At 48.2% G+C, this 14,842-nt stretch overlaps 1 protein-coding gene across 1 annotated transcript in view; it reads left to right on the top strand.

Moving 5' to 3' along the window:
* CCDC7 (coiled-coil domain containing 7) overlaps positions 1–14,842 on the top strand; it is an 820,938-nt gene that overhangs the window by 500,550 nt on the left and 305,546 nt on the right. The window contains exon 17 of the mRNA XM_029587039.1: positions 521–1,081. Coding sequence (XP_029442899.1) covers positions 521–1,081 — 561 coding nt within the window. The remainder of the gene's footprint in view (positions 1–520; positions 1,082–14,842) is intronic.

Raw genomic sequence — 14,842 nt, 5'->3', positions numbered from 1 at the left:
ACCTATCACCCAGTTTATTATTTTTCAAACTCCCTGATTGAAATTATTTGTTTTTTTGTGCATATAAAGACAGGAGCCCTTGTTGAATAGTGTATTCTTTCATTATCTATATAACACTGTCATGCTGTGATGTAGCTCAGATTTTACTTGGAGGGGGTGCATTGGATTATTGCTCTTTGCTTTTTGGAGCATTTAAATAATTTATTTATTATATGTTTCTATGTTTCTATATATTAAAGGCTTTTATATACCGACTTTCTTGATACAAATCAAATCAACTGGGTTTACATCGAACTAAGCAGTAACTATAACTAAATAATGGGATGTATTTTGTGGGGAGGGTAGGAAAATTGCTTCTATACTCTTCATTGCCCTCTAACTCTGCTGCTTTGCTACTGGCTTTGCTGTCAGAGTTGAGGGTTTTCTGGGGGAAGGATAAAGAAAGAGGCTTACAGTTTAATTTCTGAATGCCAGTCATTATTGTTATAAAAGATTGCTGTTTGTATATATTCCTTCATAGGAAGCTGCAAGGGCAAAAGAAGAGCTTAAATTAATCAAAACAGTCTCAAGGCCATCGACAGCTGAAAGTGGAAAGACAGTGTCTGCGGATACGACAGTGACCAGGTACAGACGTACAAGTTCCAAAAGTGCTTCTACCACTGACAGCAAAATGCCTAGCACAGAACAACTAGCAGCTAAAAAGGATAAGAGTGAAGAGCTACCAACTATAAAACCATCTTCAGAAAGCAAAGGGCGCAAGACAAGCAGTAAGTCATCTGATCAGAAAGGTGTTGGGAAACCATCTAAGAAGTCTGGACAACAAATTGAATTCCATCCGCAACAGCAAGTCATAGATGCCGAAGGACACGAGAGGGAGCTAGCAAATGGAAAAGAAACACTTATCCCGGGGAAAAAGACTTCAGTACGTCATCTTGTTCACGCAACTGAGAGCGCTCATATCCGAGTTGGCAGGCGACCAAGTGTATATGCAAAGGTATCAAAGGAAGCAATCAGCGAAGAACCTATAGTCACGAGTAAAGAGGCACAAAGAGCAGACAAGAGAGAAGACCTACAGGAAGCTGTAAGTGCCACAGCTTTCATGCTTCTATTTACACTTTAAATTTTCATAAATGACATGATTCAAAACCATTTTTGCAGCCAATATAAAGCAATAAATTAGAAACATAAGCACCTGAAAAATGCCTGGATCATCCAACCATGATATTGTTCATGTAAAGTTTTTGAATCTACATGCATGAAGATGAAAAGGGTATTATTTGCATGATCGCTGATCCCATAAATATTTAATGCATTCTTACTGCTTTATTTAGGATATCTTTATATTACTGACAAGCTAGATGTTCTTGTTGCTGTTCTTAATACATCAGTTCCAAACTGAAGGTAATTTTAAAAGCCATTTTTGTGTGCAAAATTGTGCTTTACATTTATTTATTTATTTATTTAAAGCTTTTCTTTACCAACTTTCATGATACAGATCAAATCAAATCGGTTACAGGGAACAGAAGCATTATAACGTTAACCATAACCAGAAGGAGCGGAAAGTTACAATAAAACAGGGGGATGTAACTAGGAGGTGATAAGCAGAGGGGGAAAGAAAAACTCAATAACTAATTACAACTAAAGAGATGGCAGGTATTGGAGCCTACATCTGATCTGTGGCATGGCAAGATGCTGGCCTAGATTAGGGGAAAGCTTGTCTGAATAACCATGTCTTAAGTTTTTTTTTTGAAAGACAGAAGACAGGATTCTTGTCTGATGTCCGGTGGTATGGCATTCCAGATGGAAGGTCCCGCTGTAGAGAAAGCCCATTCTCTGGTAGAAGTCAAGTGAGCCACTTTGTTAGGGGGGGGGGGCAGCCTGGAAGGATGGCGCCGAGGTGATGGCCCTAAATTTAAAGGGCTGCCTCTTCCAGGGGTTCGGGGCCTCCAATTGGCCGGCGAGCCGAGTAGATGGGGTTTCCGGCAGCCTCGAGGCGGTGGGAGCTGGACGGTGGCGCGGTGAAGATCGAGGTAAGGGGGTCTCTTACCCCGGGTGGATCGCCGTGTGGAGCGGTGCAGGTCTCCTGACCTGTGCTGCTTCTTCTTCCTTGCGGAGGCCTCGCACATGAGCATGTGCATGGGAAAATTTCTCATTCAGCAACAGGTTACCTGTAGTGCTCTTGCCTGCATTGGGTGTTGCTGAGTTCCAGCCCTTTTTCCAGCTTCTGCCTTTGACACCAGTTCCAGCCCTTGTCTCCAGCTCTTGCCTTCATCTCCATTTCCTGCCTCGTCCCAGCCTTGCCATCCTGACCCCTTTGTTCCCACTTCCTGTCAGCCTCTTCAGACTGTCTTCTCAGTGCAGACTTGGAACAAGCTTTTACCTTGCCTGATTGCTGCCTTCCCTGACTTTCACTTGATTTCGGTTCCTGTTGGTATGTGTTGCAATATGGACCCTTGGGCCGAGGCGGGGTTGATGCTACCAGCGGAGGGAGGTCCCTTCCGCGGGTCTCCATCGTCGACAGGCAGAGCAGAGTGGTGCAGAGAACCCACTGGACCTTCACTACTACCAACCCTCGTTCCCCACAGGTTGAGCCCTTGGGTACCATCGCCGACTGGACTTAGGCGTGGGTCTCTGAGCGACGAATCTAGGATGATGACAGGCGAAGGCAGAATCAGACAGGCTGAGGTCAGGGGCAGGCAGTAGATAGGCAAATACAGGGAACAAGCTGAAGGTCAGGACGGGCAGCAGACAGACGAAATCCAGAGAGCAAGCCGAAGGTCAGGACGGGCAGCAGACAGATGAAATCCGAAGACCATACCAGGGTCGAAGCCAGAAGAACCATCCAAGGGGCAGGAGTGCGGATACGGGGCGGGAGCACAGGGAGGAGAGGAAGAGCAGGGACTGGAACAGGAACAACCGAGAAGCAGGAACAACAGAGAAGCAACTCAAAATCTCAGAAGAGAGTGACCTTTTGCTGAGGCAATGTTAGAGCAACAGGGGCTGCCTAAAATAGGGCCTCCCTGCTGACGTAGTCATCTGGGACTGTGGGAAGTTTTCCCACCGCGTCTCCTTTAAGTACTGAGGGGGACTGCACGCGCACGTGCCTAGGGAGGGCAGAGACTGGCAGCGCGGCGGTGTGGCGGCGACAGTGCCAACTCCCCACCGCGTGGAAAGGACGCAGCAGTGGCGGCTTCGGGGTGCTGGAGGTCAGGCAGGGCTGGTTTGGAGGGTGAGTGTGGCTGGCTATGTGGTGCTCTGGCCAGCTCTCACAACAGTACACCCTCCTCTACACCCCTCCCAGGGGTTTGGCTTCCTAGGGTGTAGAGAGTGAAAGCTTTGGAGAAGTTTTTTATCCAAAATGTTGAATGCTGGCTCCCAAGAATTTTCCTCTGGGCCATATCCCTCCCAGGATAATAGATACTCCCATCTCTTGTTCCTGTGGCGACCATCCAATACTTCTTTTACTGGGGTCCCCCTGGAGGGCCAGGAGAAGACCACTGGTTTGAGAAGAGAGACATGGAAAAAGTCATGGATCCTAAAGGTTGTGGAGAGCTGGAGTTGGTAGGTGACAGGGCTGATCTGTGGCAGGATGGAGAACGGGCCAATATGCTAGCGTTATGGAAGGGACTCGAAGGCGGATGTTACGGGTACTCAGCCAGACTTTATCCTCAAGTCTAAACTGGGGAGCGGGGCGCCGGTGTCTATCAGTGAAATACTGTGCTTTCTGAGCTGTCTTTTGAATCATGTCTTCGGTTTGGATCCAAAGATCGTGGAGCTCCTGCACAGTCAGTTGGGCCGCCGGCGAAGGGACGACCAAGGGTAGGTGGAGTGGTGGAAGTGGTTGTCTCCCATATACTAAAAGGAACGGGGAAGATCCAGTGGCCGCATTAATGTGGGAGTTATGTGAAAACACTACCCAGGGAAGAAGAACGGCCCAATTGTCTTGCCTTTCGTTTATGAATGCCTGGAGAAAGGTTTTGAAGGTCTGGTTCGCACGTTCTACTTGTCTATTCGCATGGGGGTGGTAAGCCGAGGTGAAGTCTAAGTTGATATTGAACTTGTGACAGAGGGCCCGCCAGTACTTGGAGGTAAACTGGACACCCCGATCTGAGGTGATGTGCTGTGGCAGCCCCTGGAGATGAAAGATGTGCGTGGTGAACAGCTTAGCTAGCTCCAGGGCAGATGGTAAGGCTGGGAGTGTAGTGAAATGGGCCATTTTGGAAAAGCGGTCAATGATGACCCAAATGATGCAGTTGCCGCTAGAGAGGGGGAGGTCTACCACAAAGTCGGTAGACAGGTGGGTTCAGGGTTCCTTGGAGGCTGGCAGTGGCTGTAACAGCCCACAAGGTTGCCTTTCCAAGGACTTTTGTTGAGTGCAGGTGGGGCACCAATCCACATAGCCCTTTGCATCCCAATCCATCTGGGGCCACCAATAGTATCGTTTAAGTAAAGCGAGGGTTTGGACCCTCCTGGGTGGCCCGCTACTCGAGAATCATGGGCCCACTCCAGCACGCATTGTCTAAGCTTAGCGAGAACCACAGTCTTTCCGGCAGGAATAGCGTGGGAGGCAGCCAGCAAAATCCGTGCAGGGTCAATCACATATCCAGGAGGGTCCAAGTTCCCCTTGGGGTCGGAGGACCATGAAAGGGCGTCCGCTCTGGTGTTCTTCTCAGCCAGTTTGAACTTTACCATGAAGTTGAAATGGCAGAAAACCAGGGACCAGCGAGCCTGATGGGCATTTAATCGCAGGATGTGCCGAAGGTGTTCTAGGTTTTTGTGGTCTTTGTAGACTGTAACAGTGTGTTGTGCCCCTTCTAGCCATTGGCGTCATTCTTTAAAGGCCAGTTTTATGGCCAGAAGTTCTTTATCCCCGATTGCGTAATTCCTTTCTGCGGGGGAGAATTTCCGTGAGAAATAGGAGCAGGGATGGAGGATCCCTTTAGGAGAGAGTTGGGCAAGGACTGCCCCAACTGCAATAGCGTAAGCGTCGACCTCCACAATGAACGGATGGGTGGGATCCGGGTAGCGAAGACAATGCTCTTGTAAGAAGGCCTACTTCAGTCTGAGGAATGCCGAGATTGCCTCTTCTGGCCACTCCTTGGGGTTAGCCCCTTTCTTGGTAAGGGCCGTGAGAGGGACGACCAATTGGGAAAAGTTGGAAATAAAATGTCTGTAAAAATTGGCAAAGCCAAGAAACCATTGCAAGGAACGAAGTCCGGAGGACTGGGGCCAATCCCGGATGCAGGCCACCTTTTCTGGGTCCATGCGGAAGCCGGTATTAAAAATAATATAGCCTAGGAAGAGGAAAGACTCTCGTTCGAAGATATACTTCTCTAGCTTAGCATATAGTTGATTGGCCCGCAGTCATTGGAGCACCTGCCGCACATCCTGTTGATGAGAGGAGAGATCCTTGTAGAAAATAAGGACATTGTCTAAGTAGACCACTACGTTATCATATAGGAGATCTCTGTGTGCTGGAACACTGAAGGGACGTTACACAAGCTGAAAGGCATGACCAAGTACTCACAGTGGCCATTGCGAGTATTGAACGCGGTCTTCCATTCTTCTCCAGGTTTGATGCGGACCAAGTTGGACGCCCCTCGGAGGTCCAGCTTAGTGAAGATTTTGTCCCTTGTAAGCGATCCAGCAATTCTGCAATAAGGGGTAGAGGGCAGAGGTCCTTTTTAGTAATAGCGTTGAGGCCCCGGTAATCGATACAGGGCCGAAGGGTGCCCTCTTTCTTAGACACAAAAAAGTATTCCGCTCTCACCAGAGATGTGGAGGGACAAATAAAACTCCATTCCAGATTCTCCTTGATGTATTGTGCCATGACCTCTGTTTCTGGATGGATACACTCTTCCGCACGGTGGGACAGCGCCAGAGGTCAAGTTGATGGCGCAGTCATAGGGGCGGTGTTCAGGAAGGATCTCTGCCTTTCCCTTTGAGAAGACATCAGAAACGTCTGCGTACTGTGGAGGCAGACCTTCTCGATCACATGGAAGGTGATTTCCTCCAAATATAGCAGGCCGGTGCGAAGACACAAGGGAAGCGTGGTCTCAGTGACTCATCCTGGGAGGGGATCTCTGGAGATTGAGGTGATCCCAAGAGGCCAGTCCTGCCAGATGGTAGGTAACTTTAGATGTTCCACCAGGCTTTTCATGATGAACTTCCCTCCAGCTCCAGAACTGACAAGAGCCTGGGTCTGGAATTCCTGGGCATGCGAGCTGAGAACTACAGGAAGGATGAGTTGGGGAGCAGGATTAGTGAAGCCCAGGATCGTCTCCCTGATGGGTCCTAGGCTCGGGAGTTTCCCGGCTTCTCTGGGCACTGGGCAAGGAAGTGACCTTTCCCGGCACAATATAGGCATAAGTCCATTGCCCGACAGCGTTGTCTCTCCTCCAGGGTCAGGGGGCTTCGCCCTAGCTGCATGGGCTCATCAGAGCGTACCGGAGCAGAGGCAGTGCTGGTGAGTGGATGAGAGTAGGAAGGAGCCAGAGTGATGGGGTGATGTAGAGTCCAAAGTTCTCGGGCTTGCTGCTGGAGGAGCCGGTCAACCCTCCCGGCCAGGTCGATGAGCTCATCCAAGGACTCGGGAAGCTCTCTGGCTACCAGTTCATCCTTGATACGCAAGGATAGTCCTTCCAAAAAGATGCTCTTCAGACAATCCTCCCTCCAACTGAGTTCCATTGCCATGGTGCGGAACTCTATGGCGTAGTCGATGAGGGCCCTGGTTCCCTGGCGAAGGTTCAAGATGTTGGACCCTGTCACAGCTAAATGGCTAGGCTCATCAAACATCTGCTCAAATGCCTGGATGAAGAAATGCAGGTCCTGAAGAAATGGGTCCCCATACTCCCACAGGGGAGAGGCCCAAGCCAATGCCTTCCCGTCCAGGAGGAAGAGAATAAACGTAGTCTTGACGACATCTGAAGAAAATTGTGCCGGCTGCAGAGTAAAGTGCATAAAGCACTGGTTGAGGAACCCATGGAACTGCTTGGGGTTGCCGGCATATCTAGGAGGAGCCGGAAGGCGAATGGTGGGGGCCACAGGTGACGTCTGTTGCAACCGTCCCTTCCCAATGGCTTCACTCCGCCTACCTTTCTTTCTTTGCACCTCCACTCGCTATGGATGGACGCCTGGCTGCCGTGGCATCTGCCTGCCATCCTCTCCGGCATCCCCAGACCGGCTTGGGCGCTGCCTCTCACCATGCTCTGCTGGTACCTTAGGGCGCGTGCGCCGTGCAGCCTTCACTCTTATTTCCTACTTGGCGCGAACCTCAGGGGCGTTCCCCTGTGATGACGTCACACTGCCCGGATATTTAAAGCCTACTTTGTTTGCTAGCCTTTGAGTTAGCAAGGGGTATCTTACGGATGGGATTCACTTTCTGTAGCCAGCTACTCTGCCTCTCCAATTTTCCTTTGGACTCTTAACGCTAACCCGCTCCTCGGGAGGCCTCACCTGCTTTTCAGGTCGCTATCAGGAAACCGGTACTTGCTCCTCGAGGGCCCATGTTCCCTGACTCACTGCCTGCTCCTACCTTCTCTTCTGCCTGGAAGGATTCGCTATCTTCAACACCAGTGAGTACTACCATCTTCACCTCAGAGCTGTTCCCTGGAACCAGGTACTCGCTCCTCGAGGGCCTGCCTCCGTTCCAGCCCTAGTGCCATCTCCTGCGTGGAACCGCTGTGTGAGAAAATTACCTTCAAGCCTCTCAGCTCTCCAGGATCAGGTACTTGCTCCTCGAGTGCCTGCTCTCCCTATCTTGGGGTTCTCCATACTGGGGCTTTGTGCATATCCCTCTGTACTTATTATTCTCAGTTCTTTCCACTACAGCACTGCTACCAGAGGAGTCGCTCTTCCAGCACCTGAGGGATACTAGCCCAGCCAGGTTACTTCTCTGCTCACCACTGCCATCTCTGGTGGCTTCATCATATTGTCTAATAAAAGATCAATCTCTGTGTTTGTGTGTCCTAAGCTGAGCCTGACCTGTGGTTCCTCCCATGGGCGTGTTCAGCTGCCACAGTGTCCAAGGGTCCACCCAAACCTCATTAATGATAACAGATTGCTAACTCCATGGATCCGGCACAACTCAATGCTTTGCTGAACAACAAAACGCATTGGAGAAACTCACTTCAGCGTTTCATCAGCTACAAGCACAGAAGACGCAAAGCACTACTTCCAGTAATGAAGGTCAGTTACCTGAAGTAACTATAAAGACTATGGTACCTCTGGCTGCTCCAGTTCATTTCTCTGGAGAGATTCAAAGAACTAGAGGTTTCCTAAACCATTGCTGCATGCATTTCACATTGCAGCCTGCACACTTCCCCACAGCCTACGCCAAGACTACTTATATTCTATCTTATCTTGATGGAAGGGCCTTGTCTTGGGCTTCAATGCTGTGGGAACGTAAGGATCCAATCCTGCAGGATATTGATGAATTTCTAGAATTATTTAAATCTGTTTTTGATGATCCTGATCAAATGACTTGCTGGTTCTGACCTGGTGGACCTGAAGCAAGGCAACCGACCACTGGCTGATTTTGCAATAGAGTTCAAGACTCTTGCTACAGAATTATGCTGGGAACCTAGATGCCTGAAAACTCCCTTCTTCAGAGGTCTGAATACCCGCTTGAAGGACAAGCTTACTGCTCGTGAAACCCCTGACTCGCTGGATGAAATAGTGGCTTTGGCTACTAGAATTGACCACCGGCTTCGTGATAAGGTGAAAGAACTCAAGCCTACTAAAGGACCGGTTCAGAAGGAGACTCGTGCTAAACTTGCACTTCGGATGGTTCCAGCAGTACCTATTGCCAGTGGAGAAGAACCGATGCAACTTGGTCGCAGTCATTTGGCTTCAAAAGAGAGAAGGCTTCGGAAGAGGCATGGCCTATGTATGTACTGTAGACAAGCTGGTCAGGATGTCACAACATGCCCTATTCGTCCGGAAAACAGACGGGCCTAAGTCCTGCAGGAGGACTGTTCTTAGGCCTTACACGCCTTCTCCTCCACTCTCTCTCTGCTAGTCTCCCTGACTTGCGGACCGTCTACAACCCAAACTCTTGCCCTTGTGGATTCGGGGGCAGGAGGCAACTTTATACTTCGACGCCTAGTGGAACATTTGAGGATTCCCCTCGTTACTTTAGAAGCTCCACTACTTTTATCATCGATCCATGGAGAACCTTTGCCTGGTGATGTGACTTGTTGCACTGAACCAGTGACTCTTTGCACTGGAGCCCTCCATATGGAGACAATTCCCTTCTTTGTGTTAGAGAAGGCCATGCACCCTATCGTTCTGGGGTTACCCTGGTTGCAGTTGCATCAGCCTCAATTCGACTGGTCCTCCTTGGAACTCTCTTGTGTTGGTTGTCTCTGAATCCAGATTTCTCTTTCCTTTCACCCCCCACCCCCTCCTTCGAAGGAGGGAGCAATGCTGCAGCTGCATCAAAAGCATCTAGGCTTATTGGTTAAGGGTAGTAACTGCTTCTCTGTGCTGGTTACCCCGTATTCTTATCAGTTCTGCAGATTGTAAAAGTTGGGCCCTAATAGGTTGCTGTCTAAATCCAATTCCCCTTTTCCCCTACCATTAAAGCAGAGAGCAATGTTGGAGTTGCATCAAAAGTATCAAGGCTTATTGGTTAAGGCCAGTAACTGCTGCACCAGCAAGTTACTCGCATGAATGCTTTCATCGTTTCATTTAGGACTCGGGCGTAGAAACAGTCCTGTGCTTTTCCCCTTAAGTCCACATAACAGTATCCCAGACCATGGAAGTGGGGGCTGTTGGTTGTCGTTGGAATCCAGTTCCTCTTATCCCTCAGCTGTCTAGTGAGGAGCATATTGCAGTTGCATTAAAAGCTGCATCTCAAAAAAGATATAGTTGCGATGGAGAAGGTACAGAGAAGGGCAACCAAAATGATAAAGGAGATGGAACAGCTCCCCTATGAGGAAAGGCTGAAGAGGTTAGGGCTGTTCAGCTTAGAGAAGAGACAGCTGAGGGGGGGATATGATAGAGGTCTTTAAGATCATGAGAGGTCTTGAACAAGTAGATGTGACTCGGTTATTTACACTTTCGAATAATAGAAGGACTAGGGGGCATTCCATGAATTTAGCAAGTAGCACATTTAAGACTAATCGGAGAAAATTCTTTTTCACTCAACGCACAATAAAGCTCTGGAATTTGTTGCCAGAGGGTGTGGTTAGTGCAGTTAGTGTAGCTGGGTTCAAAAAAGGTTTAAATAAGTTCTTGGAGGAGAAGTCCATTAACGGCTATTAATCAAGTTTACTTAGGGAATAGCCACTGCTATTAATTGCAACAGTAGCATGGGATTTTCTTAGTGTTTGGATAATTGCCAGGTTCTTGTGGCCTGGTTTGACCTCTGTTGGAAACAGGATGCTGGGCTTGATGGACCTTTGGTCTGACCCAGCATGGCAATTTCTTATGTTCTTGAAGCATATAGGTTAAGGGTAGTAATCTTCATGCCTTTTGCTAAGGGTAGTAGCCACCATACCATCAAGTTATCCCCCACCCCCCCACGCTTATCTCATTTCCATCTCTAGTCTTTAGGGATCCACAGTGTTTATCCCATGCCCCTTTGAATTCTTTGACTGTTTTTTTTTACCACCTCCTCTGGAAGGGCATTCCAGGCCTCCACCACCCTCTCCATGAAGAAAGTTTCATTTCGTGACGCCTAGTTCTATTGTTTCATTTCGTGATCCCTAGTTCTATTGTTTTCTTTCCAGTGGAAAAGGTTCAAAGGTCATATATCACTGAAACCTTTTAGGTATCTGAAGGTCTGTCTCATATCTCCCTTGTACCTCCTCTCTTCCAGGATATACATATTAAGATCTTTCAGCCTCTCCTCATAGGTCTTCCGATACAGACCTCACACCATTTTCATCGCCCTTCTCTGGACCGCCTTCATCTTATCTCTATCCTTTTTGAGATAGGGGCTCCAGAATTGAACACAATACTCCAGGGAAGGCCTCACCAAGGACCTGTACAAGGGCATTATCACCTCCTTTGTCTTAGTGGTTATTCCTCTCTCTATGCAGTTAAGTATTCTTCTGGCTTTAGCTATCACCTTGTCACATTGCTTTGCTATCTTCAGATCCCCAGTCACTATCATCCTAAGATCCCTCTCTTGGTCCATGCACATCAGTCTTTCACCCCCCATCACATACAGATCTTTTGGATTACCGCATCTCAGATGCATGACTCTGCACATTTTCACATTGAATTTCAGCAGCTAAATCTTCGACAGCTCTTCCAGCTTTCTTAAATCACTTTTCATTCTCTCTATTCCTTCAGGCTTCTCCAGTCTGTTGCAGATCTTAGTATCATCTGCAAATAGAAATACTTTACCTTCTATCCCTTCCGCAATGTCGCTCAAAAAGATATTGAAGAGAACGGGTCCTAAGACCGATCCCTGTGTCTCTTTGCTTAACTCAGCTCTTTCTTCAGAGTAAGTTCCATTTAAGATTATCGGTCAACCAGTTTGTAATTCACGCTACCAGCTTGTCACTGTTATGGTTAAGCGGTGTTTGGGTGGATTCTTGGGTACTATGGCAGATGACCATGCCCACGGGGAGGAGCCCCATGGGGAGCTACAGTACTGGGCTAGACTCAGGACGCACAAACACAGAATTAGCTCTTTTATTGTACAGCTTGAGGCATACAACCAGAGGTGGCAGTAGTGAGATAGTCTAGATCTAGCAGTCTCAGGACCCTTGGCAGAGGGGACCCTTCTCACCCCGTTGGTATAGGGGAATTCCGGTGTAGGTTTCCCAGCCAGGCAATGCTGTGGATGAGACAGGCTAAGAGTTAGATTACTCATTAGATGGTAGCTGTAGGTATGCGATTCCACCAGGCTGAAGTAGATGGTACTGGCACCGAGGCAGGGAGAGCAGGCCCTCGAGGAGCGAGTATCTGATCCCTGTAAGGCACCTGATCCCTGTAAGGCACCTGAAATAAAGCAGAGAGCCCCCGAGGAGCGGGTACCCAGGTTAGTCAATACCCCGAAGGGCAGAGAGAGAGCTTCCAGCGGCAGCACGGAAGCGGCAGAGTAGCTTAGACCGGCCAAGACCAATCCTTGTTAACTCAGTGAGCTAGCAAACAAGTACAGGCTATATACCCGGAAGGCGTGACGTCACATGAGGGGGACGCCCTTGAGGTTCGCGCCAATGCTGGAATAAAGATGTGGGTAGCGCGTACGCGCGCACCGTAGTAGGCCCTTGGGAGGAGAATGGCGGGAGGCAGCACCATAGCCGTTCTGGGGACGCTGGAGAGGGCGGCTTGCAGACGCGGAGGTAGCCATTTTCCCAAGGTAAGCTGGAGGAGCCGTGAACAAGGTGAGGCAAACGGGGTGAAGCTGTCTAGGACCTACGAACGCAACAGTCACTCACTCCCAAGTTGCTCATTTTATGTACAAGCCTCCTATGTGGGACTGTATCAAAAGCTTTGCTGAAATCCAAGTAGATCAAATCAAGTGCTCTTCCTCGATCCAGTTCCAGCAAGCTAGAAAATTTATTGTAAAAGCGAGCTGGGTACCCATCTTGCCTAGGTGATTTTCACTTTTAGGGATTTGATAGTGGCCTCTATTTCAAATCCAGTAATCTTGTTCAGCACTTCTTGCTGGACTAGCATTAAACATAGCAAGTGGATTCCTGCCAATAATCCTCAATATCTTCCTCTCTAACAATTTCCTCTTTTCAGTATAAGTCCTGATAGAATCCTTTAAATCTCTCCAAAATCTTACAAGGATCACTAATCATTTGACCCTCCTTTGTTTTTATGTCCAGAACTTGAGACCCTGCCACTTTCCTTTTTAACTTCATTGCCAGTAGCTGGGAAGCTTTATATTCATATTCAAAGTAGGTCTGTTTGACTTGGTTCATCTGATAAGTGATCTCATCCAAATTTAAAGATTTTAACTTTTTGCGTGTCTGTTACAATTGAGCCAGGATTTTTGTTGATCTTCCCTCTTTGTTTCTTTTCCAATTCTATAACTTGGTTCCTTAAAGTAGCAGCCACCTTGTTCTTTTCCTTTTTGACCAGTGAGGCCCACATGATACATTTACCCCTAAAGACATATTTAAGCCTATCCCAAAGAATAGCCTCCATGAAAGCCCCATTATCATTTATAGATAACTAGTCTTGAATCTCTTGTTCAATCTTAGCACAGATATTCTCATCTTGTAAAAGAGAGTCATTTAACGTCCAGAAGTGCTTAGATTGAAAGGATGAAAAATTCAAAAATTCCCCCCATATGGGAACATGATCTGTCCAAATTCTGGGATATATACCTGATTCTTTCAACTGTCCCACTAAACCAGAAGAGCACAATATCTGTTCGAGAGTAAGTATCATTAGAGATGGAATAGAAAGTGAAATCTTTTATTGTTGGATTCAGGGGTCTCCAACAGTTTTCCAGACCCACTGTCTCTAACATCTGCACCAAACTCTTTCTGTGGGCTCTCTGTAAACTCACAGAAGGTTTTGAATTATTCCACTGTGGACAGATCATAAAATTGAAATTTCCCAAAATAATAGTTGCTTTAGCAAAACCCACCAAGGACTCAGAGACGCTATCAAAGAATTTACTTTACTCTTGGTTCTGGGCATAGATAGTAGCTCAGGTTACCATGGTACCATCTGTTTTAGCATTAAGAAATAAAAATCTCCCCTTTTGTATATCGAATAGTGAGACATTTAATAATTAGTGAAATAAAATTCCCACCCCTTTACTTTTTTTATCATTAGGCGAAGCAAGGACAATTAGGGGTAGATTTTCAAAGGGTTGCGCGCGTAAGATACCATGCAACCCCTGAAAACCTACCCCTGCCTCCCCCTGCACGCAAGATAGGCTCAGCGGCGCGCGCAAGCCCCGGGACGCGCGTAATTCCCAGAGCTTCAAATAAGGGGCTGGCCGGGGGCGTGGCAGCGGGCCGGGGGTGTGTCTGGGGCATGGTGGCGGTCTGTGGGCGGGGCCGGAGGCGTGACGGCGGTTCGGGGCAGGGCCGAGTGCTCCAGCACAACAGCATGTGCCGGGGGCAGGGAGCCAGTGGCGCGCACAAGTAACGCCTGCCAGAGGTAGGCGTAACTCCATGAAATAAGGTAGGGGGGGATTTAGTTAGGGCTGGGGGGTGGGTTAGATAGGGGAAGGGAGGAAAAGGTGGGGGGGGGACAAAAAAAGTTCCCTCCGAACGTTCCCTCTGAATGTTCCCTCCAAGGCCGCTCCGATTTCAGAGCGGCCTCAGAGGGGACGGAGGCAGGCTGCTGGGCTCGGCATGCGCAGGTTGCACAATTGTGTACCCTCCTGTGCGCGCTGACCCTGGATTTTATAACATGCGCGCAGCAGCGCGCGGATGTTATAAAATCGGGCATAGATTTGTTCGTGCCGGGTTGCGTGAACAAATCTGCGCCCTTGTATAAGTTTAAAGATGTGCCCCAAAGTGTATAATTCTTATGTTTAAGCAGCCTTTCATCTTCCTTTGTAAAGTGAATTTCTTGTTCAAAGGCAATGTCGTTTTTTTACCTTTTCAGCTCCTTAAAAAGCAATTGTCTCTTGGTGGGCACATTCAGATCTCTTTCATTAATCAAGATAATTTTCTTAGATACCATCTTTCCCCCTTATTATTTTCCTTTCAAAATAATACTTTGCCAGGGTACCCCCTTCTATCACCCCTACCCTCTGCCCCTCTAAACTCACCCCCTCAGTTTGTATTTCTTTAATCATATCCCCCTCTATTTGCCCTCCCCTCCCCGGATCCAATATTCTATTTCCTACTTAGTCACCCCCTCCCCCAATTTTGACTTAAGTCAAATTCTTAACCCTATACTGCCTCCAGCA

Source organism: Rhinatrema bivittatum, chromosome 2 (genome assembly GCF_901001135.1).
Source record: "Rhinatrema bivittatum chromosome 2, aRhiBiv1.1, whole genome shotgun sequence".
NCBI classification, from domain to species: domain Eukaryota; kingdom Metazoa; phylum Chordata; class Amphibia; order Gymnophiona; family Rhinatrematidae; genus Rhinatrema; species Rhinatrema bivittatum.
The sequence above is the reverse complement of the archived record's forward strand: the minus strand, read 5'-3'. Positions and strand labels throughout refer to the sequence as shown.